Here is a 27,807-nt window from a genome sequence, read left to right as displayed (position 1 = left end):
TTAAGAATACCCCATTGTGAGTCATGAGGAGCACCCTCAAAATAATATTGGGTTTGAAACATGTCAACAGTATTTAGGATCAGAAAGTGCAGGAGAGTGAGATTACTGGCAAACAAGGAATGGAAATAAATTACTAAAAAGATAGGCCCCTGTCAATAGCCAGGCTGCATACAAACTTGTCTGAGCGCCAACAGGAAGGAGCTAATTGAATGAAACAAATTGTAGTAGCTCCTACTGGAAGATAACATTCAGAACCAGGACACATGTGTTTTCTGTTTACACCAAGTATGAAATGTTTTGTTTATGCAAATGTATATGTAGCAGCTATGTTTTTTTGTCAAACGTATTGTGGGTTACCAACACTGATGGACTTGATGTAATGCTAGCTATATGTGTTGGTCAACTGTTTATGATGCTAAAATGATTGAAAGGTTCTAGAACATAAAATGAATAAATGGTGGTTGCAATAATTATTGTGACCACGAAGTTTAAAATTGAATGTGTTAAATGATTGGCAGCATTGGCAACTTCAGTTCAGTTTTCAGTGGCATAGCCTTGCTGATGCAATATTGGCCCAATCACTATTCTTGAATCCAATCTAACTTTCTAAAAGTGGCATTTTCAGACAGGTAATTTAAAAACTAACCTAACTAGAAGATGTGTTTTTAAATTGCACGTCCAGGGACACCCATCTCCAATTTTCCATCATCTCTCAATTGGAATATACCTGCGTAAAATGCTAAAGGGCATTTTACAAGCTATTTGAAAGTTTTTTTACTACTAGGAAATGTAAAACTTAAAAGCACATGTCCCACCTTTTAAATACACAGCACAGGCCCCTGGGGCTACCTTGGGCCTACTTTAGGGGTACCTTATATGTGGTAGAAGGGAAGGTTTGGGCCCGGCAAGTAGGTGTACTTGCCAGGTCGGCATGGCAGTCAAAAACTGCAGAGACGGGCTCTGCAATGGCAGGCCTGAGACATGTTTGGAGAGCTACTCATGTGGGTGGCACAATCAGTGCTGCAGACCCACTAGGAGCATTTGGTTTACAGGCCCTGGGCACATGTAGTGCACTGTACGAGGGACTTACTAGTAAATCAAATATGCAAATTAAGGAGAAACCAAATGCCATTACATTTTAGACACAGAGCACAAGGACTTTGGCAATTGTGACTTTGCATTAAGGAATCGTAAATTACCATCAACTTCAAGTTGATGATAATTTGCAATGCCTTAGAAAAATGCAAAAAAATGCATTTTTCTAGGTGCCATGTGGCATGCACACATGCCCTTGGGGAATATGTGTGTGCACACATGACAATTTTAGGGGTGCATCATGGTGGCCTTCTGGCCTCCTAGCACCCCTGAAATTGCATGTGCAATTTGTGATTGCCTTTTTGCTAATCAAAAATTGCGAATGGTTTCCCATTCATTCCTATGGGTCTCTAGGCCCGTAGGAATGAATGGGAAGGCATTCCCTATTAGTGAATCGCAATAAGGAATGTGTAGGAATCCCTATTTATTTCGCTATTCCTACATGCATAAGGAATTGTGATTCCTAAATAGCTATTCCTTAACCATCACTATTAAGGAAACGCAATTTCTTATGTTGATGCATGGGCCCATAAGTCTAATAAATGTCACACTCCCTAATCCATCCTGTTGTAAAAATAACACTTTTCTACTTGTAGTTCTCAAACACCTTTCGAGAATCAGTAGATTTTTATACGCTTTTAAAAAGCATTCACAACAAAAAATGCCACTTCTGAGAATAGGAATACCCTTTCAGCAAGTTAGACAGTGTTGATCGTTGTGCTGGAGTCTGACATTCCCAATAGCTATTGGAAGGTCAGTTTCTGAAGTCATCTACATATGACTAGATTCACTGCATTTATCTAGTCTAATAAGCATCAAGTGATATGCAAATATAGGCTCAAACTGACTGCAGAATATTAAGTTTGCAAATCTGCATGTCCTGAACTTCAGTTGCACTTTTAATATTTGCAGAGCAGGTCTTGAAAGCAACGCACAACTAGCGGACTGCATGTTAGATAGCCGTGCTTAACAAAGGTTTCTGTAGATGTTCGTTTCACACACATTGTATGTGTATCTTCAATCATGACATATTTCAGTTCCCATTCACTTTCCCCAAAGGAACTTTTCAAAGGGGACACTTTAAACACATTTGGCGCCGTTCTCAGCGTGTTTAAAAAACCAAGGCAACACTTTATTCCCAGGCACCCCATTCTTTTCCACAGGCAATCAAACGAGGACACACAATTTCAATGATATCGCCGCAGCACATGAAAGGACATTTCTATACGAACTTTAAGATCATCAAATATATATATCCCAGGAGTAGTAATCTGAGGGGGCGAGTTAAAGAATAACCTTCAGGTTTATTTGAAAAGACGGAATCTCTTTACGCTTTGGAACAGGGCTAATTGTAATTGAAAGTGGAAACCTATTGCTCCGAAGATTTCTGCTTAATTTATTTATCCGAAATTTTTTGATGGTTTTTAATGACTCTTACCAAGCTGCACTCAAAGCTACTGTTCACGGAAAGCTGGTATGACGGTCTGTCGAAGCCCAGAAGAGATTATGCAGAGCTGTGACCGCACACTTATCTCATGTTTGTCCATGTTTTAAGTTAGCCTCTTTTCAGATATCCTGGGGACAAGCAAAAAGGCTCAAGACGCTCATATTGCCTATATAAGCTTCCTCAGCCATTACTAGAAAAATGCACGTAGTCCGATACCATATAGTACTTTTGTTTAGCATTTAGATACCATGCACCACCTTAATGACCTCCTCTTAAAAGTCCTCCTCTTCGGTAGGCGTTTGTGGTGCAAGAATAAACACTCAAAAAAAATAGTACAGTTAAACAAAATAAGGGACATGTTCATGAGAAAGCTCGAAAATGTTTTTGCCAACCATTGCAATAGGTTTGAGCGGCTATGAAAAGCTGTAAAAACCATTGGTCACAGCAAACGTTAACACACAGTGGCTACTCCCAAAACTCTGAGGCATTTAACATGTATGATTTAATTTAAATGCCTATACTCCCAGCCTCTTCAATTTGATTAACATTTACTTTGACAAGTAACTTGATCTTGCACAAAATAGTTTCTATTGTTAGACTTTGTAGAACATCGTCTGCTGCCCTAGTCCAGTCGGAACACCACAGCATTCTCTAATCTGAGCCGCCATCTCTAAAAAGCAACAGTGCTAACACAGTCACGTCTTCAAACGTTTCAGCCCCTACATACCACACCCCTCTTCTAGATCCATGAAACTGAACAATGTCCCTTAGTTTTTAGTTTCCCAAAAGTGGTCTATAAATGTTAACAAGATCAGACTAATTATTTCTGCCCACTGACCTTGAAAACGAGCAAATGTTCAAACACTTTCACAGGGCAACATATCTTGGGTTCAAGAGAGGGCCCAAAGGGCAGTGGAACTGTCCCAACCGTTGAGGATTTTTTTTGTATTGGATTAAAATGTTAATCCTATAACCTTTGAGTGCAGGCCTCTAACCCAGCTCTACCTTACCGTCAGCAAGCCAATCCCATTTCTTTCTCCAGGGAATTATTTTCACACCTTAAACAATCACTGCAAGTGGAGAAAGGGGCCCTGGCAAGTACTGGCTTAACTACTGTGCAGTCCTTTCAGAAAGAGAAATCATATTTTCAGCTTATTGAATATAAGTCTGTTCTACTTATTTGAGATGTCGTATCTAAATTTACGATAACTGGGAATTTTATTCCTAAATAGACTTTTGACATAGGAAAAGCTTTTTCCTTTGTTTGAGAAAAAAGAGCTTCTGTAAATAGTCACTGCAAAGACACACTAATCTAAATTATCACTGTCTCCCAATTGCACATTATGTACCCAGATCTCGTAGAGTTCAAGGCACTACTTATAGGAAACCAAGCCGATGTCAGAAGTAGATTTTTAAACATGCAAACAACTATCTTTTGGAACGATGCCAGAGTAGCTTTACTCTGTAGTTTATGGCTCATCAGGATTGTATGAATGTACACACTGCAGCCCAGGTTAACTAATTTGTATTCGACTGTTGCACTTCTTGTGCTGTTGTACTGTAGCCTTAAACGCCGAACACATCTACTGCGATTTCCAAATCTTTTACCATACTACGGTGTCAGGATACACGCACTGGTACGATTAGCCATGTCCTAGAGCACAGATTCAAAGTAAGTCAATAATTGCAGTCCAATAAAATCTAAACAATTCCAGAGATGCCACACAAAAGGCATATCTTCTCATGATGGGTCTAGGAGGTCACACCCAGCCTGTTAAATAGGACTACATTAGTCTTTGAAAGTCAACAGTATTTTGCTGTAGAGATGCAGGGTTTGAAAGCTGGGTCCTGGACATCTCAGGCAACATCATTTCAGTCAATGTAACTAGGCTCAAGTAGCAAAAGTATCCAACACATCTTCCACAGATTTACGTCAGTCACTTTTCCATAAAATGCTTTACTATTCATTTGTATTCCAAATGATTGAAAGGGTGCTTGTAAAGTGTACACTGTTGACAAAGGGATCATGTAGCTAACAATGATCACTGCATACCAGAGGATTCAGCAAGAAAGGTGAGTTTTGAGTGCTTTTCTAAACAAATTATAGTTTCACATATTTTCATCCAAATTCAGTCTAAAGTCATTCAAAGCTGCGATTAGTGTAGGTTCACTCAACAATATGTGTCTAAACCCAGTTTGACTTGTATCAAAAGACGTACGTTTAAATGTTTGGAAAGCTAATGAGCAAAATGCTTTTCAGCAATCTTAACTACTGCCAGAAGTAGGGATAGGCCTGCAATAGGCTTAAGCCACACGATCGAGGTCTGACGTTTGCAATAGCATCTTGACAGCACCCACCTTTCCACCCTTGTTGTACAATGCTAGATGAAAAGAATCATTAAGATTCGGAAACATTAATAACAAAATGTATGGATTACAGAACCTTGACCTAGCAGACATCAGAATTTATTTTTATTTATTGATAAAGTTGTATATAGCGAAAAACAAGATCCAAAAGAGTATCAGAGCACTTCACATTATAGGGTAGGTATGATACAATTGTAATAAAAGACATTTGTTACATATAGGAGTGTGGCAAGGTAACGCTGGAGTTCATGGTTGCACATCAATGTAGTGGTCAATCAGGGCATCGGGATAGTGGGCAGGTGAGTAAACAATAGAACCTAAAGGCACTTAGGGCAGTAACTTTTTCATCAGTATTGTTTTCACTTCTTTTTTGAAAGAGGAAGATGAGATTCTGCGAACATCCAATGGCAGAGAGTTCCATATCTTCGGGCGATGCCTGAGAAGGCTCTGTAACTCGTTCTCTTTTTGCAGAATACCTGTGGCCTCAGTAGCAGAATAGTCAGCTTTTAATGAAGAGGAGGGCAGCTAACTCCTCCTCTGAAATCTTGTGAAAGAACAGATAAAGATTATCAGAGAATGAAAGCGTTATATAGATTAATTTGTCCTGGAGGGGATATATTTTGAAATTAAATACAATTGGGCTGTTGATGTGTTGGAAGCCATGCGTAATGTAGTTACTAAAACAGACTGTTTTTGCAGTGCTAAGGCACTTTTTTGTAAATTGGAGGCAGAAGGCCAGACATGATTAGTCCAAATAGGAGCTACACCATACCCGCTTGACCTGCCAAACATTTGGAAAGGCGGGATTCTGTGCTTCTGGAGTCTACTAATCATTCTCCAGAATCCCGGTACAGGTCGACTGGAACTTTTTATCTGTCATAGAATGAATTTAGGCAATCCATCCACAATTTACAATTCAAATTCAAAGATTTCCACTGTTTCCCCCAAAGGACCACAGACTACGAACTAAGTTTAAAGATTTATTACAAAGCCAAAAACAACTGCAGGTATATGCACCTCAACAAGAGGTTCAAAAGATAAACAGGCACTAATACAAGCATAATCCTATGGAAAAGTCTCAGACGGCTTAGGAATAATACAAGAATCAATTCAAGAATCATCAGGCTAACAAGAATTGCTATAACCTGAGTTTTAGTAGGCATTTAAAAGATAAAATTTCAGGTTAATCTGTCCCTACACTAACTAAGTGACATCCCTACTCAACAATAGCCCAACCTGATAAAGGTGTCCGCCGTGGTGACTTCCAAGGAAGTTCTCACTTTCTCTCCAATTAGTCTAGAGTCTTCTCAATCATAGCTAAGCTCTCTGCCTACCAACCGACCCCTCGCCTCCAAGACCAACTGCTCTGCCTCCACCCTCGGGGTGCTGTCCCTAATACGAAACCCCACAATGCGAACGACACGCCCTCAGGTACGCCCCTCTAGAAGGTGTTGGTTTTCAGAATTTTCCATCATGGCACCTCTCCATCCTTGTCCGTTGAGACGTCCTTGGGTCCCAGACTCTTCTTCGCTTCAAGTTGCTTTCTTGAATTTCTCGGCTACTCCTCCATGTCTGGGCCTAACATCCTAACATTCATACACAATGGGCCCTTCTACTCTACTATCTGCTTGGTCTGGCACCTGCAAGGGAATACATGCGAATCGGCTCACAATTTCTTAATGTTACAATTTACTTTAGCTAAAAGCAGCTTTTACAAAAAATTTCTACGATTTAATGCTAAGCAAGACATTTTCAATCAGGCCTGCACAATTTCATGAACTAGGCCTCTGCACGTTTATAGGCCCAACATCTTAACATGACCAATATCTTTCGTTCTTTAGGCCTCCATCTTTGAATCAAAATACATTCTCCTACCGCAGACAATTGTATCACGTATAAAGGTACAGTTATGAATTTTAATAAAGCAGATCTAAATACACCATGTCAGCCTATTAAAAGACATCTCATTTTAGTGAAAGCCTTCACATCAAACGACATTTCTATATTAAAGCGGCATTCATGATTTTCAAACTCTTAACGTTGGCCCTCCATGCATTTCTAATACCAACTACATTAATCTTCAACCCTACATTGCATTTGAACACAATTAATGAATCCTCTAAATATGCGGGTGCTAACTACTTGTACATATGATGCACCCCTACAATTTTCACTTCTGTTGGGCGCTCTCTCAGTTCCCCCCTTTGATGACCTGTGTCATCACTACCATCATACCATCCCCGAGGGTAAGAACCGAGTTAATCTGAGCTTGTCGCCCCTTTCCCTCGCTTGAGCATCTCCAACCCTCTCAAGCTCCGATATTGACTGTACTGCAGTCTCTCCATTCTTTGATCTTGCAACCTCATCGATCTTTCCAATCTAGTTGACCTATACCACTTGTACACTCTTACCAAACCCCACAATCCAATCACACATGCCACCACTATGATGAGGGGTTTCAGTACAAACCCAAGGAAACTCCTTCCCAGATTTGCAAACCAGTTTCCAACATTTCCAAATCCCTTGCCAACCTTCTCCCACACGTTCTCCTGCGTCAAATCTTCAATTTCATAATGGATTGCTGTAATGTTACTTATATATTTCTCCAGATCCTTAGAATTGTCTGGAATATATGTGCAACATTCCTGGACCTTCAAAAGTTTACAGACTCCTCCCTCTTTTGCTAGAAGGACGTCTAAAGCAAGACGGTTCTGTAAAACCATTGTCCTTATCGACATCTCACCCTCAACCAAAACTAAGGACTTAGCTGTACTCATTGACAGTTCATCCACCACAGTTGCCAACCGCCGTATCTTCACGTCATTCAAAATTACTCCCAGCATGGGTATCACTGCTCCAAACACATCTCCAACTATTGTACCAGCACTTTCCCCTCGCTTTACCCTCTTCTGATGTCCTCCCTCTAAGAGAGCAAAATCCTCAGTATGGTAAATCTTGGGAAAAATAATCGCTAGATAACACGTCCCATACCACTTCTCCGGAAATCTCACATACGCATTCCTTCCGCAGACAAAATAAACAGTAGGAATCACCTGCACCACGCTCTGCAAGAAGTCTTTTGTGTAATATTCTAGTGTGAAAGTGTGTTCACATGTAGTATGTTTTCACATTTTCATAATACGTCTGTGGCCTGTGAATGCATAACTTCCCTTTCTGCACCTCATCTAGAGCTATCGGACCATAACTCCCCCTTGACTTGTGCTGCTTCTCCTCATCCATCCAATCTACTCTACCTTGCCCTGAATCTCGCAACTGTTTTTGCTTCTTGTACCTGTCCTCTACTTGCTCTATGAATCTTTTTTCTGTCTCTGACAGCAGACATGTCAAATTGTGTCGGTGCGCATATGTGGTGTCTAACTCTAGAGTTGGAATGAAAAAATATCCAAGTCTGTCCTCTGACTTCTAATAATCGAACTTGTTCCAAGTGTTTATAAGCAGGGACTTCTGAAAGCACAGCATCATAATTCGAAAAGAAATACTCAAAATGATTTCGCCCATAAAATATGCTAAGCAGCAAACTACATGAAATTCCATATGTCAATGGAAGGTGATGGTATCTAATACCCTCATCTACTGAAGCCGGCAGCTGCATACACACATAGCAGTCTTTCGCATCCATCGCATCAATGTATTCATACAACAACTTTGCATACGCATTCTGCCCAAAATTGCCTTTAGACAGTTCTGCATGTAACCTACGACTTTCTTCTGCTAACAAAGCTTTCTCTGCTCCTACTTTGGCCTCTTTCTTGCTAGGAGTGGTAGGTGTCAAGTGTTCCCTCAACCTTCACTGCCTGCTCTTGTGGTGCTAAATAGGAAACTATAAATACTACAAAAATAAGGAGTATCACTCCTCCTACAAGGGTGCCTACAATACACTTAGCTCTGCGAGTCGGGTTTCCAGCCTCCATGGTCTCGGGACAAAGTAGTTCGTTTTCAGCACCAATCCAAAGTCTCTTTCTTAGTTATTTGAGTCTCTCGAACCACACCTCTGGGAGCAGAAATCCCTGTTTAGTTCTTTTCTTGCATCAACAACAGACAACCCTAACCCTTCTCCGTCCTCTGAGGAAAGTCCCTAAATTTTTTCTTCTTCCACTCGGCTCTAGGTTAGTTCAGCAGCTATTTACAAAAGTCTTTAGTAATCAATGATAATGTTTGCTCCAGCTGCACTTAGCACGTATTCTAAAAGTTCCATGCGAAGCACAACCGCTTCGTAAGATGGTATTTCCGGACCAAATGTAGGAAAAATCAGTCTATCCAGGATCAAATCTCGTATCTTGCTTAGGTAAGAGGGATTAGGAATGGTAAGTGTCAGTACGCCTTCGATCTCAAGTCCAGGTACCAACAACATCACTTCCAACTTAACATTAGGGATTGTACTGGTCACCACCACTGACCTCACCCTCCCTGATCTCAGTACACCGGGCATTTGTCAGAGGGTAGGTCCACTCAGGAGTGGCGTATCTTCGACAAGGTACTCTCACCCTCCTTGACCGCCTCGGACCTCTTTGCTCCGTCTCTTGCTCTCCCTCTTCTTGGTCTGATTCTTCAGATACAGGGGCAAGATTTCTTCCGGAAGTCAGTCGCACGTTCAATCTCCTCCGCCTCTCAGGCCAATGAGCTTCTGCGCTTCTCACTCTTCTGCTCTTCTTTTGCACACCCTGCTCATCACTGCTTTCAGCTTGTTCTGCGCTCAAATCACCTTCACAGCAACTTTCCCATTCGGAGGCAGACTCAGTGTCACTGTCGTCGAGATTTTCTTCAGCTAGATCAGATGAGTTACCAGCTTCTCCAGACACCCCCACAGCTTGACTTGTCCCCTCTTGTGGATCTTCTTCCACGTCCGGATTTTCATCTACGAGAGGAGCTGTTTCTTCCAGGGGTGCTGGAACCCGTCGGGTATGAGAAGCATGGACCCAGTTTGGCAAGCCACCACACTTAACAGCAGTGTTCGTCACCAAGATAACTTGAAACGGTCCTCTCCAGCGCACATCCAGGCAGCTTTTCAGCACGTGTTTCGGCACCAGGACCCAGTCACCCGGACACAGGTCGTGACAAAGGTCTCTAGAAACCAAATTTCAGCAGCCTGCACCTGAAGGGACACAGAACGGATGACATCAGACAGCCCCTTGCAATAATCAAGAATCAGATCATCTGTGATATTCATCAAGGCTGTTGAAGGAATGGACGGTAGCCTCATAGCCCTCCCCATCAAGACCTCGTGAGGTGAGAGACCTGTCCTCCTGTCTGGCGTACTACGCATGCTCATTAGCACCACGGGAAAGGCGTCTGGCCATTTCAGGGACGTGGACGAGCACACCTTCGCCATGCGGGCCTTGAGGGTTCCATTTATTTGCTCCACTATGCCAGAAGCCTCTGGTCGATAACTACAATGCAGTCTTTGGTTAATAATCAGTGCAGAGCAGAGCATTTTCACAATTTCGCTATTAAAATGTGTTCCTCTGTCCGTTTCCAAGGAGGTCGGAACCCCGAAACGTGGCACCAGTTCCCTCAACAATACTTGGCTACTGTGAGTGTGTCGCACCTACGAGTTGGGTATGCTTCAACCCACCTGGAACACACACACACGATCACCAAGACATACCTGAGGCGATTACATCTCGGCATCTCAATGAAATCCAGTAGCATCCTATAGAAAGGTCCGCCGGACCTCCCAATGTGACTCAATGTGACTGGTGTTCTTTTCCCAACATTCATTTGTTGACATGTAACACACCTCTGACATACTGCTTCCGCCGCTGTTCTGAATTTAGGATTGTACCAAGTTTGCCTGAACACACGCATCATCGCATCTCTTCCCAGATGTACAGGACCATGTATCAGTCATGCCATCGGACTCACCAACTCATTCGGCAACACCGCTCTCCCATCAGCCGAAACCCACATATCCAACTCTCCTTTGACACAACCAGCTGTCTCCCACACCCTTTTTTCATAATTTGCTTTAAAACTCTACTTTAATGTGCCAACCACAGGAGCAGTGTGCACTAGATCAACGTAACTTATTTTTCAAAAGACATGAGGGTCTAGTTGCTACACCTCTACTGAGAAATGTATGGATGAACATTTTAACAGAACTAGTTTTCACGTGATTTATTTTTATGCACTACCAACTCCCTGATTTTAGGAAAATCATTTTATCCTGGTCTTACAATTTTTGCTATACTTTATTTACTAAAGTATTTTTTAGGTAATATTGGTTTCATATATTTTTTTATTTACTTCTTATCCATGTTGTTTGGTTTTATGGTTACATATCACCTCATGAATGAGCCAATGAACCAGCAATTAACAGGTTTATCCTGTGACTAGATTGTGATCCACTTACCAACATTGCATATTACCACCCAACTACTTTACTGCTATCACACATAGCACTTGGTGATTTATGCTTGAGGCACGCCTACAAAGCATTTTGCAACATCACTTACATCAGTGTATGTTTTTTAAATATCTGGTGCATAGTTCCAACCAGGTACACATTTCTAACTCTAAACTGCAAGGATTACACATTAACTTTAGATTTCAAGATCCGCTGTACTTGTCTTGGCTAATTTGATACCCTGGATGGACAGTAGAATTGGCAGCTCATATAGGCATCTGTACATGACGCGCGCAGGATTCCTAAGTCCGTGCTTGCGTAGTTCATCCTGCTCTGGTTTCTTGCCCTATATTCTGGGACTTTAAATCCTTGTGTAATGAGGCAAACGGGGTCACAAGCTCCAGAATGCTAAGCAAAATACTAGACTGTATGAGCTACTCACGAAAGGACCCGGAACTTAAAGTCTGAAAACAATAACCCTGGGCGTAACGCTACGCTCGCGGAGTGTGCCTAGTTTGTGCAACTACACGCTACGCGAATCGCACGTAGCACAGTGCAAAAACGCGTAGGGTAGCGTAGCAGGTTTTGTTTTGCTCGCTCGCGGTCCTCAACGTCAAGTTGGCGACTGCGAGCGAGCAAAATAAACATCCTGCCGAGACTTTTTCCTCATTCGAGATCGGCAACATCAAGTTGAGAGCGTGGAAAAGAAACCTCCTGGCGAGATTCTCAACACGGGGAGGTCAGGTTTCTCATTGCAAGTGGCCGCATATGCTCAAGACCACTCGCAATGAGAAACTACCTGCCCACGTTGAGAAAGCTGCTGCTCGAGTACAAATCTACTCAAGCAGCAGAAAACGACAGCTTGCACTGTGCATGATGCCGTTCGCAATGACTGCACAGTGCGGACAAGCATCCGGCACTGTGCAATCATTGCGAACAGCATTTCCTTAACGCACTACGCAGTTCGCGTAGCGTGCGTAGTGCGAATTGTACTTCGTGTAGCGCATCTACGTGAACTACACCCAGGGTTAGAAAACAACTGAATTAAAAATTCACTTAAACCATTTCAACCAAAATAAGCGCTGTGACAAACTTGTCAAACATCAATGTCTGGACTGCTTGGCAATGCAGAGTTGTACCAGTGGTACCATGAGGGAGAATACTGGACATTAGTGACATTGTAGATGTTGCATACAATTGTTCCATAAAATGTTTTCATTCAAAATATCAAGGAATATGCTGACACGGACATTTTGCTACTCAGCCAGCACATCAAATATAGTTTTGATTTTTATGCACAGACGATGTACAGCTTTTGGATGTTAATGCTCATTACCATTACTCATATATACAACAATATAGGAAGTTACTTACCCAAATCCCTAATTCTGGGTAGTACATTGTGCGTGAAGTTTTTGTATGTAGCTATTTTTCCTTCATGGGAAGCAATTCCAACATGAGCCTCATAGATGCGGACGCTTTTAGGTTTCTTTGGATGGGGATGCGTGCGCTGTTGACAAATAACAGGAAAATGATCGTAAGCCCACCTGGTAATAACACTGAAGTTATGATGTAGAGAAAATAATTGCAATCTATTGGGAGCGTTTGTATACATATCTAAAATTGAAAACGAAAGAGGCAAAGAGGAGAGAACAGCTAGTTTAGTTTGGTTAGAACACGTATATATGCACATTATATATATAATTATTGCGGAGTTTAAAATCATGCATACATTTCCATTTAAAGCAGTTGAAAAACTATGGGGTTCGCACATTCCATAGGAACAGGACAGCGCAAAATATTGCTCTATAGAACTGAAAATAGAAGGAGTTATTACTACGAGCTTCAATATATTCATTGTATTGATCTTAGAAAGATGAAAAAACTAAGGTGCTAGAAATACTTGCTTACTTTACCTCTTTGACACCCCCAATGGCTGGCAAAAGTGTATCCACTGTTAATGTAAATGTGTGGGCAAAGTTCATGCTGCAAAAATGTGCCCTGTAATCTTCATGTCATGTCATGTTAATAGGTGTTCTTAAGCACTGCAAATACCCCAAAGGGTCCTGAAACTGTAGTGTCTGAAGCAGGGGAGCCAGATATGTTGGAAAAGCAATCTTTTAAGCCTCTTTTTGAACTAGAGATGACAGAGGATCATTGTGATGTTGACAGGTCGGGTGCTCCAATGTTTTGCCTCTAGGTAGAAGAATAAACAAACACGGCCTCACAAGCGAGAGATGCAAGGAACAAGATTGGCCGGATGAGAGGCAAAGAGAAGGAGAGAAGTGATGGGCAATAAAGACGTAAGGCAGGTGTGACCTACTTTAGAAAGAGCACAATGAGGAACGCAGAGGGCTTTGAAGCTTGAGCATTTATAAATATGGATCCAGTGCAGATCCTGGAGGTGAGATGTGACTGAAGCATGTGAAGGAACACTCAGTATGAGACAAGCTGCTGAGTTTTGCACAATCCGGAGCAGTGGAGACGGGTGTGCTGGAATTCCAAAGTAAAGAGCCTTACCGAAGTCTAAACACACTGGCTGCCGTTTAAGATTTTTGGATCTAATTTTATTTAAAACTTCAAAATTACATCTCTGCAGTTCCCTTTAATTGACTTGTGTTATGCCAGTGTCACTTTATTTACGAAGATATTCTCTAGTTTTCTTAATTGGTTTGGGATTTTTGTTGAGACTTTATTACTGTTTTAGTACTGCAAAACTACTTTACACATTGCCTATAATGACTCCATGGTCCAGTTGGATTCGGAGTGAACATTGGCAGGTGACACGAGGTGGCGCCGGAGAGCAGAGCATAGAGCCGGTTCACGAGCAGCATAGAGCTACTGCTGTGAGCGGAGCGGAGCTGAGATACGGCGCGGAGTGCAGCACCGGAAAAAGAAACACCGAAAAAGAGCTGCCCGTACCCAAGCCTAGCCAGGCGGAGGGGGGGGGGGGGGGGGGGGGGTCAGGTGACACAGTGAACGGGAGCGCCCGGCCGCTGACCCCCTGGATCGCCGGGACCGCAAGGCCGGCTGATCGGTACATCCGCTGGCTGGCCGGCGGTAGAGATTGCCCCTATTTTAGCCGCACTCAGCCCAGGAAGCAGGCGCCGCGTACCGAAAGCTCCAACTACAGCATATCGCCTCTACGAGACAAGACGCCTCCCCCAGCTCGCAGCATTCGGTGAGTGAGTGAGGGTACGGGGGTTGGACTGCCCGATCGCGCTTGAGCAGCTGAGCAGTGCTGCTCTGCTCTGCGGGCAACACGCCCTGAGGCCAGAGGCGTGTCAGACAGTACAGTACAAGAGGTAGTTCATCCCTGCTACACTGAATCCCTGCGTTTTCAATAGAAAAAAAAACACGCCCAAAGACTAACAGATATTGCTGATATTGCTGACAAGACTCTAAGCCATCCATCCATCCAATTCAATCCTTCGGTAGCGGCCCCCTCTAAGCACCCCCTAGGAGCGTGACGAGGGGGAGGAGAGGAGGTCAAGGCATCAAAAGACAGCGGAAAAACGGACAGGGGGGACGGAGCGACAGCTAGACAATAAACAGTCATTAACTGCCGACTGAGGCCGGAGGCTAAAGATCGAAGGACAGCCTAAGCGGAGGCACCCAAGCTGGTCGTGATAAGCGTAGACCAGCGTAGCTTAGATTGACAAAGCTTGTCTCACCGCGCCTTGGTGGATCCACCGTACTTTGGTTGTCAATCAGGAAAACCAACAATTAACAGTCAACTACAGTAACAAAAGCGCAGTGAAGTAACAAGCGGATACCAACCTGACCAAGGCTGACTTGCTAGAAAGGCAGTGGCCTACCTCCAAGTTAAAGGCACCGTTTATTACCGCTTATTACCGTTTATTACCCGGTTCCGGACTAAGCGACCCTATATACTAGCTATAAAATTAGGCAAGAGAAGCCACATCACCACATCACCACGCACCACGCACCTTCCTCTGACACCGCCCCCGCCCTCTCCCAGACGGCAGCTGTCCCTCCATGGGGCAGACGAGCTTGGGAGCGAGAGCGCGAGTGAGAGGGTGAGTGAGAGGGTAAGCGCAAGTAAAGCAAAACTGCGGGGGCCGTCACTAAGGGGCACAGCCTCCCAGCGCAATCTAGATCCTCGGAACAAATCCTACATCCGGACAGCCGGTGGGCAAAGGCCCAGACAATCCGAAACAAGACAGGAACATCGACGGCCGGTTGTGTAGGTTGTATGCGAGCGTGATCGCAAAGATCTGATCCACACTGAGGAACCAACGCCACACAGGCAACACCGAGGCAGCAAGCGCACAGCATCGTGCATCAGCATCGTGCGGGAGGAGGTTAAGCACTACATAGGTTACATGACAGCGTGAGCGCGGCGATCCGCGCTGAGACAACAACGCTGCTGTAACCCAAAGCCAGCAAGACCACAACACTAGGCGGTTCTCTTATCCTTTAAAAAAAAGAAAAAAACAGGCAATACCAGAGCGTGAGGAACAGCAACCTAGTCGCAGAGACCTGGTCCACTGGGACGCGACTTGCAGTAACTCGAGCCCCAAAAAAAAAAAAAATGAGGTCCGGCAAAAGCAAAATAAGAAAAGCACCTAGCGAGAAAACGACAGCACGGAAGACCTCAGCCAAACGGAGAAGACTTGATTAATCATCTGCAAATAAGGCCAACAGCACCCTGAAAAACCCTTTAAGATCATCAATTGCAAACTCTCTTCGAGAAATCAATAGCGAATAAGAACTCCTTAAAGGACCTACGATTCAACGTCCTGAAAGACCCAGGCGAGGCACTGTTTTCTTCCACGACCGACTTAGCGGGCCTACAAACCCCACTGGATCCAGAGATAGAATCAGAAGACAGCTACCAGTTAACAAAAGAAGCACGTACACACTCAATCTCGCCGGTAAAAGTAGCTGCTCAACTCACAGAAGATGGTCCTGTTAATAAAAGTCTAGATCACCTAATAAGCAGTGATCATAATGAAAATCCCCCAAACGGACGAATAAGTGTAACTATACCTGCATTAATTCACTCTGTTGACAACCCAAGTCCGAATAATCCGTCACAACAATGGCCCACCACCAGCCAACTACTTCATAAAATTAAAGAGAGAGCTATCAGCCGAAAAAGGCCCCCACGATCCGTTGAACCAGGAAATAGGAAATGTAGAGCCTGAAAAGCTCCAGTCAGACGAGGCTCCATACCCACACGTCCCGAACAACAATCCAGTACCCGGTTCAAAGGCCCCCGCTGGGCAACAAGCTCCACTCAATAACGAGAAGGGACTTAACTCGCTAAGACACGACAACAAAACAAATTCACCTACAGATGACGAGTCTCTGATCCTCGTGGCACCTTTCCTGCAAGCACTAAAAACAGCTACGGCGACGTTAACAATGCAATCCGACAAGTTGGACATTCAAATAGACTTGATGAACATAATTGCATCCTACATAGCAGGAATAAATACAAAACTGGATAGCCTTAACAACTTAATTAAAAGAGCGCAAGCCACCTCGACCGAACAGCATCAAATTTGCCCTTGTGGCCCAATTCTGGATAAATTGAGCACCCTACCAACGGTCCTAGACCAGATTAGTCTAAACAAACAAGCAATAAGCCGCGAGAGAGTGACCGAAAGCCTAAATAGCGTCAAACTTGAAGATCAACAACCTGGCAGCAGCAGATCTCGAGAAGAAAAAACACCTGAATTACAGACATCACGGCACGAGTTCAATATAATCAGTAATTAAACACCCGAAAAACCAGCGACAGAATCTACCACTGCCAAGCAAACTACTCAAAATTTAACGAAAAGAAAAGAAAAAAGAAAGGAAAGCAAGAAACAAAAAAATGGAAGATGACGCGCACCGACGCCATAGTGTCTATCCTATATTTTCAAATCACCATATACAAAACACACCAGAGACAGGCACAACGGACACCACCAAGGATGCTGAAGCAGGAGCCAACGGACAACGTATATACACAACCTCGCTAAACGCGAAACCCAATCCTCAAAGCTCACTGGAATCTCAGCAAAACCCCCAGTTGACGCAAATATTCGAGCAAAATCCCGCCGCAAAACAGACCAGTCTAACTACAAAAAGGCCGGAACACAAAATATCCCCGGCAACTGAAAACAACAAAACTATTGTTCAAGTACACAACGAGCAGTCAAAAACTGTACTAAACAGGAGGTCATTCAATGATCCGATGCCACTTATGGACTTAATAAAATCGGCTTGGCGAAAGCACTCGCCCAACACAACAACATCATTAAACCCTCAAAATGCTCAACCACGAGCACTTCACGATGGAAATAAAGTTGTCCAAGTATGCACTAGCAACCAACTACAGCAGGAGAGAGAGAGTGAAGCCGAAAAACACTGCCTCAAAGCTAACACAGATATAGCACACCGAGACGAATTGCATGGCACCATCCAACACCTCGGGCTAAGCCCCCACACTTCAACATCAGACAGCCTGCGCAAGTAGACTCAGACAAAGCTGAGCTTCGTTGTCACCAACAACGAAACGCCACGACCAAGAGATGAGGCAGCGACAAACCAGAAATCAGATACCATCAATTTATCACCCGATATCCAGCACAATCAGCTCCAAACGTCACGTCTAAGCAAAGAGGCAACAATAAAACCAATATTAGACACGATGAATGCTGACGTCGGCTGCCAAATTATCTTTACCCCTGAGTATGTGACCAAAGGCAGACACGATATCCTAAACAGGAATAATATCCTAAAATTGACAAAAGAAATTGAGGAACTAAGCGACATCAAATCGTCCGACTTATACCGGGTTGGATTTCTAAGTAGCACTAATTCAACAACGCATGAACAAACAAGGACAACATGGACCTCCGCTGCAATAGCCTAAGCTATTCTAGGGCAAACGGAGATTTTCCAAGCATGGGGCATTCAATTATCACAGCCAACTGTCCAAAGATACCCGCTTCCTCTACAGACAAATAGTGGCACGCAACTTACAAGAAGCCCCGAAAAAAACAGTCTATTCTACATTACATAACGCCAAAGGCAGAAATGAGGCAGAACCTACATGCAAAGAGGCGAACGCAGTTACAGCGGGGGAACAGTTAACCCGAACTGATTCCTGGAATTGGCTTCCCAACATACTAAACAATAAACGACCTAACTGACCGATCGGCCTAGAAAGAAATAAAGTAGTACATAATAATATACATATCATTTCATGGAACATAGCGGGCGCAAAAAGACTGCTGGACGACGGTCTCGCCTTGGACGAATGGGACAACGCCGACATAATAGCCCTGCAAGAGACATGGCTGCAGGAAGAAACTGCATTGGCGGGCTACATCCACTACACGGTGCCAGCTAAAAAAATTAAAACCTACGGAAGAGCAATCGGGGGCCTAATGGGATATGTGTCTACTGCTCTTAAAATTAAGACAGAACAACTCCAATCGTCAGATCCAAGTTTACAGTTAATCAAATTGTCAGGCCAAAAAAAGTACGGTCACACAACGACAATATTAAGCAATTATTACACCCAACCGAATCATCAGGTAAAAAAGACAAAATACAACTTATTATGCAAGGAAATACTAACATTTCGGAGCTCTGAACCAACTTGGAACATCATTCTAACGGGAGATTTTAACTCCAATCTCATTTATACACCAGAGGAAGACGAGATACTAACCTCAGACAACATACAGTGGAACGTCCCCCAGCAGGCAAAAGGTGCAACAAAGAGCCGAAAGGACAGCCTAGCCACTCACTTAGTAACTGACCTAGAATACCTAGGTATGCGAGTACTGAATGGCAGAACAGAGAAAGACAACCCACCAAAGAAAACATTCTATGGTCCTTATAGTCAATCCACATTGGACTTTATGATAATAAGTCTGCCATTGATTCCTTCAGTACTCACTTTTTATATCGAATACACAACAATGAGCGATCACAGCATGCAACATCTGAAACTCAATTTTCTTTCAGACACATTGCAACCGGTGTATTCCCTGGAAGGCCAATTAGGAACAATCAAGCAGAAACGAATACACTGGAACAGTTCGACTAAACTGAATTGGACCTTAATAATAAAGGACGCTCTCCAAGAGGCAAATAGAGCTACAACAGATAAGATACAAGCCTGGTCTCTCTTTCTTGCGAAATTAAAGTTAATAATGAAACCAACAAAAACATCGGCAAAAACTAAGCACCCGACTAAGAAATTGCCCGGGGCACTAAATGAACAAAGAAGGGTCTTACGGAGAAGCCAAAAAAATCTGCAATTAAAAGTGAACAACCCGAGCTGCTTGAATACGTTTCTCATCCACAGAAAATTATATAAAAAAGGGATCTGAAAAAGAAGGCGAACGCGATTTTTGGATTAACTTACTGGCCAGCTCTAAGTTAAAGGACTCTAATAAATTCTGGACCATAATAAACCAGCTGATAAGGCCACGAAATGTTCTGTCCTCAAATACTCAAGAAACGGTATGGTCAACTTTCCTGTCTACAAAATTTGAAGAAAACCGATGGAAAGCTCCAGAACAGACATTGGGACCTGCGGAACCACATTTAAACAGTCGTGAAGAACATCACCACACTAACCGCACGACAAAGGACACATTTGTGTACTGAAGCCACAGATGGCTGTTACACGGTTGATGAGATCACCACCATCATTAGAAAGGGAAAAAGAAATGGAGCGCCGGGCCCGAACGGCATCCCACAAATTGCCTTTAAGGATGCACCAGACTTTTGGGCACAACATCTCGAAGAGCTCTTTACAGATGTTCAAAGCTATAATCGCATCCCAGAAAGCTGGAAAGGCTCTATCATCACCCCAATACACAAAGGAGGAGACAGAGCAAACCCTATAAATTACCACCTAATAACACTCCAGGACATCGAAGCTAAATATTTTGCCTCTCTCCTTTTAAAAGACCTGGTACATTGGGCAGGCGATAAAGCAATAATTCCAATAAATCAAACCGGCTTTAGAGTCGGCATCGGAACTACGTCTAATATACTAACAATAACAATGATAGCGGAAAAATGCCAGCGTTTGAAGCATGACTTCAATCTCTGTTTTATCGACCTGAAGGCGGCCTTCGATAGCGTTGACCGCAAGCTACTATATGCGAAGCTGAAAGCCTGGGCCATTCCCGAGAAAATACTGAGGGGGCTACTCCTATTCTACACAGATACTTGGACACAAATCAAGTTAGGGGATGGATCACATCTATCAAGAAAAGTATACACATCGATCGGTTTAAAACAGGGCTGCGTTTTAGCACCACAGCTTTTTAATCTATTCATATCAGACCTCTCGGGAAATTTAAACATCTGTAATACGCACGCAGCGAAGCTTGGTAATTTTCATCTTACCCATTTGGCTTACGCTGATGACATTGTTCTTATGAGCCTAACTAAAGTGGGCGTGTCCAGACTACTGGCAGTAACATCACAATTTTTGTCGGCAAATAACCTCACTCTGAATTTATCTAAGACAAAAACTATGTCGATAACCAACCGTCGTACAGCGCAACTTAACATATCATTTGAGGGACAATCACTTGAACGAGTAACTAACTACAAATACTTAGGATACTACCTCGATGACAAGCTCACTCTGAACACCCAAAAAAAATATATGAAGCAGAGAGCCGGAGCACTAATTTTCGCACTTAGCTCACTGGCAAAAAAGTTGCAAGGCCCCTCGCTGAAACCTCTACTAACAGTGATGGCAACCAAAGTACTTCCAACACTATCCTATGCAAGTATAGCCATGCAGGGCAAGGATGACATTATCTTAAACAGCCTTACTGCAAAAATCTACAAGAAGGTCTTGCAACTCCCACGCTCAGCTTCTCCTGCCCAGACGCGCTTAGAATTTGGCATGATGAACGAGACACTGGGAAGACTCTATACAAGCATTAGAGTATGGTATAGAATTAAATTGAACTCTACAAATAACACTTTGGACAGCTTGTTATGGCAGGAATTTGAAAATCAACAAAATTCTGCCGCAAACAAATACCCGACAGGCGCTCTGGAGCAAACATGCACGGTAACCTTGTGGGAAACAAATCTACCATTCACGTCCTTCAAACAGGTTCTAAAAAAGCGGCCAAATTTCACTCATTAATTACGGATAAAGCCATCTTTGCCGCCCGCTCCCACGCATGGACCGTGATTAATAGCTATAACAATCTCATCCCGGCTACCTACCTTGCATCAACATACTCTGTGTTTATAAAAAAAAGGCTGATGGCAGTGAGATTCGGCAAACTACCAACTCTGGCTGACGAACCTGTCTGGAAATGCTCAGAAGTAAACACCTGCCGACTATGTGGCATTACAAAAGAAGATATAATCCACATTATATGCCACTGCAAAACACTTACCCACGAGCGGACACTACTTCTAAAGAACATTTTTAAGGCCAAAGGACTACGCACCTGTAGATCTGCCATTATTGGCGCCTTAGACTCAGCAGACCCAATAATTAATTGCAAATTTATAAAATTCTTGATAGCCTTTGAAAAGCGGCTGAAAGCTCTTGATATTTTAAAATAAGATGTTCCGTATTATTAACGTCAAACAATCGGATAAAGCTACTACCAGTACCATCTTAAATTTTGTATTTTAAACTGTACGATGTAGAAATTTTAGTGGATTTTATTGTACTGTTAAAATCTCTTCCATTTTCGTTTTATGGTTTTAATTAACTAAACAATAAAGTTATTATTCATTGCCTATAACGTAAGCATGTCTGCTATATCTATCAGGAGTTGAGCTTAGGATAACTTACTGACTTAAGTGGTTCACCCTGACAAGGATTTGGTTTGTTGGTTAAAGTGGGTAGTCACCCCTTAACTAAGAACTCTGTTTCTGACAATTGCCCTCTTGAGTTGGTCACTAGCAGCAAGTGTGTCAAATGAAATCCAATGAGCCAAACAAGTGATAGGTTTATCGTTTGTAGTTGAGTTTAGAGACTCTTATAATCCCTTGGCACAGCTAATATGCAGAATATTTAACGTAAAAATTTGAAGGCTCTGCCGCACAAAAAAATGTCTGATACCATGGATCAGCTCAGTTTGCCACAGTCTTCCAATGACCAAAAACTAACAGACCCTTCAGAATCACCAACGCCCTCAGAACTTTTCAATTTCACAAATTCGGCTGGAAATGTAGTGAGTATGAACAGACATGAAGGATGTAGAGACTACAATGTAGATGGTATGTACTGGGTTACCAATTCTGCTCTAGCACAAGTGTTTTATTTGGCTTTCTACAGTAGTAAAAGTTGTACATTCAACTGTATTCATAGATGTTTGTCACATTGCACAGTGTCCAATATCTTATTTTGAAACACGTTTATACCAAAATGGTTATAGTCATAACTATCAATCACTGTAAAACTCTACCAAAAGTGAACTTTTCATAGATGTGCGTCTGTAAATCTACACTCCCTAGATCCCAATCAAGTTACTGGTGATTCAAGACTTCTCATTTTGTCAGTTTACATCGCCCTTTAACAGTCCCAGACAATGTTTGATCATTGTAGGATTTATGTCACTTGAGCCAATGTAGTTGTGTACCATTGATTTGATTTCACTATACATATTAGAAGCGCCAATTCGTTAGCCACTCCACTGTTTGTAATGTGAATGAGCTTCTTAACACCTTGCAGTAGGGGGGTTGAGAACAATTAACCTGTAGGCATCAGAAATTCAAAAATGATTCCCATGTCTGAACATATTGAACATGTGAGAATTTAGCTAGTATAGGACTCTCACAATCAACCACTCAGGCCAGTTCTTCCACCCATTCTTCGTGAAATGTTGTTGGTGTTCTCCAGTGTCGCAGTATGCATATCTTTGCTTCTGCCAATGCTAGTCATCAGGGTCTGGTTTGTGAGTACTATGCAATTGGCTATGTGGTGTAGAATTCCCGAACAGTTTGATGGGGTTATTGTTACACCCAGGATAGAACCTAAGGTGGTCCATACTTCGGTCCTGAAGGGTTGCACGTTTTGACATCGTCATAGATTGAGTGTTGAATCACAATCATTCTGGTTGAACCTCAAGTGTTCTTAGTGCGGTTGCAAGCCTGCTCTGTGTAACCTCATCGGTGACCAGCGCAACCATGAATAATTTTTAAGCAAGAAATCTTGAGTTTGATTCTCATAGAAGTTTGTTTTGGGTTGTCTAGGTCTTCCCTGAACTCGGAGGTACACTTGTGATTTAATCTCTACTGTCATAAGGCCTTCTATGCATCTGATGTAGGATTATAATATTCAGTCAATCAACATACTATATATACACACCAGAAATGTACCCTTGTATGCCCCCATCTTCTCTATGTAAATTAGAATGGGAGATTTTGGAACAGTAATTGAATTTTTGCTAAGTTGACTATATATAGCCAGCCGTAGTCTGCTATGAGATAATCGATTGTATTATACTTTTTGTAAAGTATCTAAATCACTTACCCAGACTAACTCAGGAAATGACTATGTCATTGTTTGGTACGAAGAGCTCTATATTGCCTAAACCTGTTAGTTTCAAACTATTTCAGTGAATGAGTGATCAACCTATTTTAACACTATTTTTGATCTATAGAGGGCAAGATAATGTAGATGTGGATCTATATAGACTAATCTGTGTGCAGCTCTCCGTGTCTGCATTATGCACATTATAGATTGATTATTAGTTAATGTGTTTTGGCCAGTATTTAAATACAGCATCAGTATTTTCTATTCCACAGCTTCACACTATGGTTGATCTTCAAATTAGGGGTTGTAGTATATCAGCTGGGAAAAGTGATTAGCTATCTAGGAGGTACCCATGTGAGGCACCTAGAGCCCACATATTGTGATGTGGGTGTATAATTTGTTTATTTGTAGGTTTCGGCTGCTGTGCTTGTGAAATCTCTATTGTTTTTAATATATCTTCAAAGGGGGCTCTTATCAGTTCCCATAACCAAATTACTGTGTTCATTCGGTTTTGTGTTGAACTTATTTTTTGTCAACTTTTCCTAGCTGAACGCATTTACTATACTTTTATTAATGCTGTTCACACAGTTTAAGCTCCATTCATGGTCAGGATAATATCTCTTCCCACGAAAAAGGAAGACAGGTTCTAACAGTGGGCTGAAATGCCTGCTTTTTATTACTCATCTGTGTAAAGACAATACTTTAGCATTAGAACATTTGTGGGATTTCCTATTCATGCCTCAGTACCTTTTTTGCACTTAGTAGGCATTATCAAATAGATTTTTTCAACTTAATCTATTTGGTAATTCGGAACCACATTCTAAATGTTGTAATAAACATTGCATGTTAAAAACAAAGTTAATATACAAGAGCTATGGTATATTTTTCTATTAAACTGGCAGCCACAAGTGCAGCTACCTTGCAGACTACAGGGTCATGATTTGAATGGTGCAGGAGCGGCAGTAGCACCAGGCCCAAAAGTTGTCAGAACTCCTTAAAACACATAGGGGCATATTTACAAGCCCCTTGCGCCAAAGGTACATCACTTTTTCCCATATTAAAAGTGACGCAACGGCGGAGCAAGGGACTTGTAAATAAGCCCCTTTATATTGCTATGTTTGTCTACTAGTCAGTTTGTCAGAATTGCAGTTATCTTGCAGTTGAAAGGGGCTTGATTTAAATGGTGCAACAGGTGCAGTGGCACAGCGGCCAAAAGCTCTAGGGACCCCACCATACCGAGATTATTGTTAAAATGTAAAACTAAACAAGCAGTCACAAGTGCAGTTACTTTGCAGAAAACACAGTCATGATTTCAATGCTGCAGTGGGTGCAGTGACACCAGGACCAAAAGCTCCAGGCACCTCACTAAACACATAATATTGCTATATTTTACTGCTATACACACAGTCAGAATTGCAGTTACCTTGCACTTGAAAGGGGCTTGATTTAAATGGTGCAACAGGTGGTGGCACGGGCTGAAAAGTTGTCAGAACTCCTCTAAACACAATAATTGTTATTACATCAATTCATTCTATTACTTCCCTCTTTTATTTCATTATTCAAAATGTTGCTATTACTGACCCGTACTATACCACAAGAAACAGCACACTATATTGCTTTTTTGTACATAAACAAGTCATAACACTTTAAAAGACTTTCTGTAACTTATATTGTACAACTACTCAGCAAGCTACAAATTACAACAAAAAACAACTTATTATTAACCACATAGGCGAAACCTAATGAATTTACCAGTGCTTGTTAATCTAGGTGTAGTGGTTCCCCCATATAAATGATTTGACAGTCTTATCAATGTTGTGAACCTGAATGGGAAGGATGCAGAATTTGTATTTAATAGCTCTGTGTAATAGTTTGTTACTGCTGTGTAATGTTGTATAATTACCCACATTTCATGTTGTGCAAAATCCCCAGAATTACATCATTAGGCTACATCATATACATATAATTTTCTGTCCAGTTGTGGAAAAAAATTCTAATGAGGGATCATGGGAACATGCAAATAAAGTTTCTTTCCACAATCTTACACCCACAAATTGCATGCCATCTTCAGAAGCATTTGCTAAATTTCTAAAATTCCAGCATAAAGAAATCTGACCATTTTCATAAAAGAGGCATTTTCAGAAATGTAATTTAAAATTCAACGTCACAATAAGTTAGGATTTTAAATTGGGATTCCAGAGACACCAAACGTAAGCCAGTTACATCTTCCTATTAGTAAACTAAACTTATAATATTTAATAAAGTAATCCCAATGTTATGCTATGCTATTTCAGTAGTGAAAAATGTATTTAAGAGTTTTTCACAACCAGGACATGTAAAATTTACTAGTACATGTCCTGCTTATTAAATACATTGCACGCTGTCCTCTGGGCTGTCAGGGTCTAACCTGGGAGAGATGTATATGTATGTAATAGGAAGGTTCGACCCTGGCAAGAGTCGTACCTTGCCAGATCAACATGGCAGTTTAAAACTGCACACACAAGCTCTATAATGGCAGGCCTGAAACTTAGGTGGATGGCACAATTAGGGCTGCAGGCCCACTAGTAGCACCTAATTTACAGGTCCTGGGCACAGGTAGTGCACATTACTAGTGACTTAAGTACATGAAATATGCCAATTGTGGATAAGCCAATGCTAACACATTTTAGAGTGTGAGCAAAAGCACTTTAGCAGGAGTCAGCAGTGGAAAATCACACAGAATGCTATGGCCATCAAAAACGAAGAGAGCAAAACATGAGGTCTGAAGGCAAAAAGTTAGGGGAACCCACATCAAGGATGCCAGTTTTAACATGCATGTACTCTCTATCCCACAGTACCTGTTTGCTGTGAGAAGTGCCGCTACCATCCCATTAGAAGTATTGCAACGTTTCTGAAACATTGTGGTACTCGCCCTCTCAAATTGAAGGAGTGTTGTTAAACAGTACCTGTTTAACTGTCTGACATTTAAAGGATGAACATGGTTTGCACCACAGCTTCACAAATCCTTAATGTCCTTCTTCCCACGTCTGTAGTCTTACAGCATCCATTTTGTGGAACGCACACAAAAGGAGGGAGGATGTCTCACCTTCTTCCATAAATAATCATGGTCCTGCACCCTAGGTAAGCAAGTAACACTCCGCTCCATGGAACAGCTGAAATGCCATTTTGCAATCTGTGCAATTGAGACCACCAACTTCCATATCATACACAGGCCTCCTGGGCAAAATAAGAACATCCTTAATACATTTTCATCACCTTGTCCAACCAACATGCCTATACAGCCTTTGTGGGGAACTTCGACCTACATGACAACAAGAGCTGGAAAAAAAAATTAAATCAACTTGAAGATTATTGATGCACTCAACGCAAGCTAGCATATGGTACATCAAAAATCTTCCAAAGGCCATATCCTTAACTTGGCCTTCTCAACATAACCGTCAATCCAATGCAAATTACTCAAACACCTCGGCTAGACCGACCACTTTGCCATCCCCATCTCTCCAGTTCTGATTCCTCCAAACAAATCAATGTCAACACAAAAGAGAGGACCAAACCTTAAGATCCTTCAAAGGCTTATCCATAGATGGCAATATTATTTAACTCCTCTCATACTTTCAACTCCATCTGCGATGGCCACACCCTTCTAATTAAATTCAGCAATTATATGGAAAGCTATGTGAACATCCATTACCTCAATTACAATATGCAATTGCAAGCCTATGTCTTCAGTACTGTAGTATTCCAAAGACCTTCATGACAATGAACAATCAGTCAGCAGTGAGGAAAAGAAAATGGAAGGAAGTCAGAAAATGGATTAAGACCGCTTGATTTTGGTGCCCCTCAGACCAAAACGACAAAAATCCACAATACACTAATAAAAACATGACTTTCAAAAGGTAGAAACAGTTCTGTTCAAAGCAAGATGCCACACTTTTCCTACAAAGTACCTTGGATGCATCAAAAACACAAGCAAAAAGGATTGCAGGGAATGTGAGGCATTGGTTCCTTACTGCTGCGCAGGGGAGGTGA

At 42.1% G+C, this 27,807-nt stretch overlaps 1 protein-coding gene across 1 annotated transcript in view; it reads right to left on the bottom strand.

Annotated features, from left to right (window-relative positions):
- Window positions 1-27,807, bottom strand: part of GBE1 (1,4-alpha-glucan branching enzyme 1) — a 686,238-nt gene that overhangs the window by 355,452 nt on the left and 302,979 nt on the right. Inside the window, exon 5 of the mRNA XM_078658343.1 lies at window positions 12,648-12,783. Within this exon, the coding sequence (XP_078514469.1) occupies window positions 12,648-12,783 (136 nt within the window). The remainder of the gene's footprint in view (window positions 1-12,647; window positions 12,784-27,807) is intronic.

Source organism: Lissotriton helveticus, chromosome 8 (genome assembly GCF_964261635.1).
Source record: "Lissotriton helveticus chromosome 8, aLisHel1.1, whole genome shotgun sequence".
NCBI lineage: Eukaryota > Metazoa > Chordata > Amphibia > Caudata > Salamandridae > Lissotriton > Lissotriton helveticus.
Note: the sequence above shows the minus strand (reverse complement) of the source record. Positions and strands in the feature narration are given on the sequence as shown.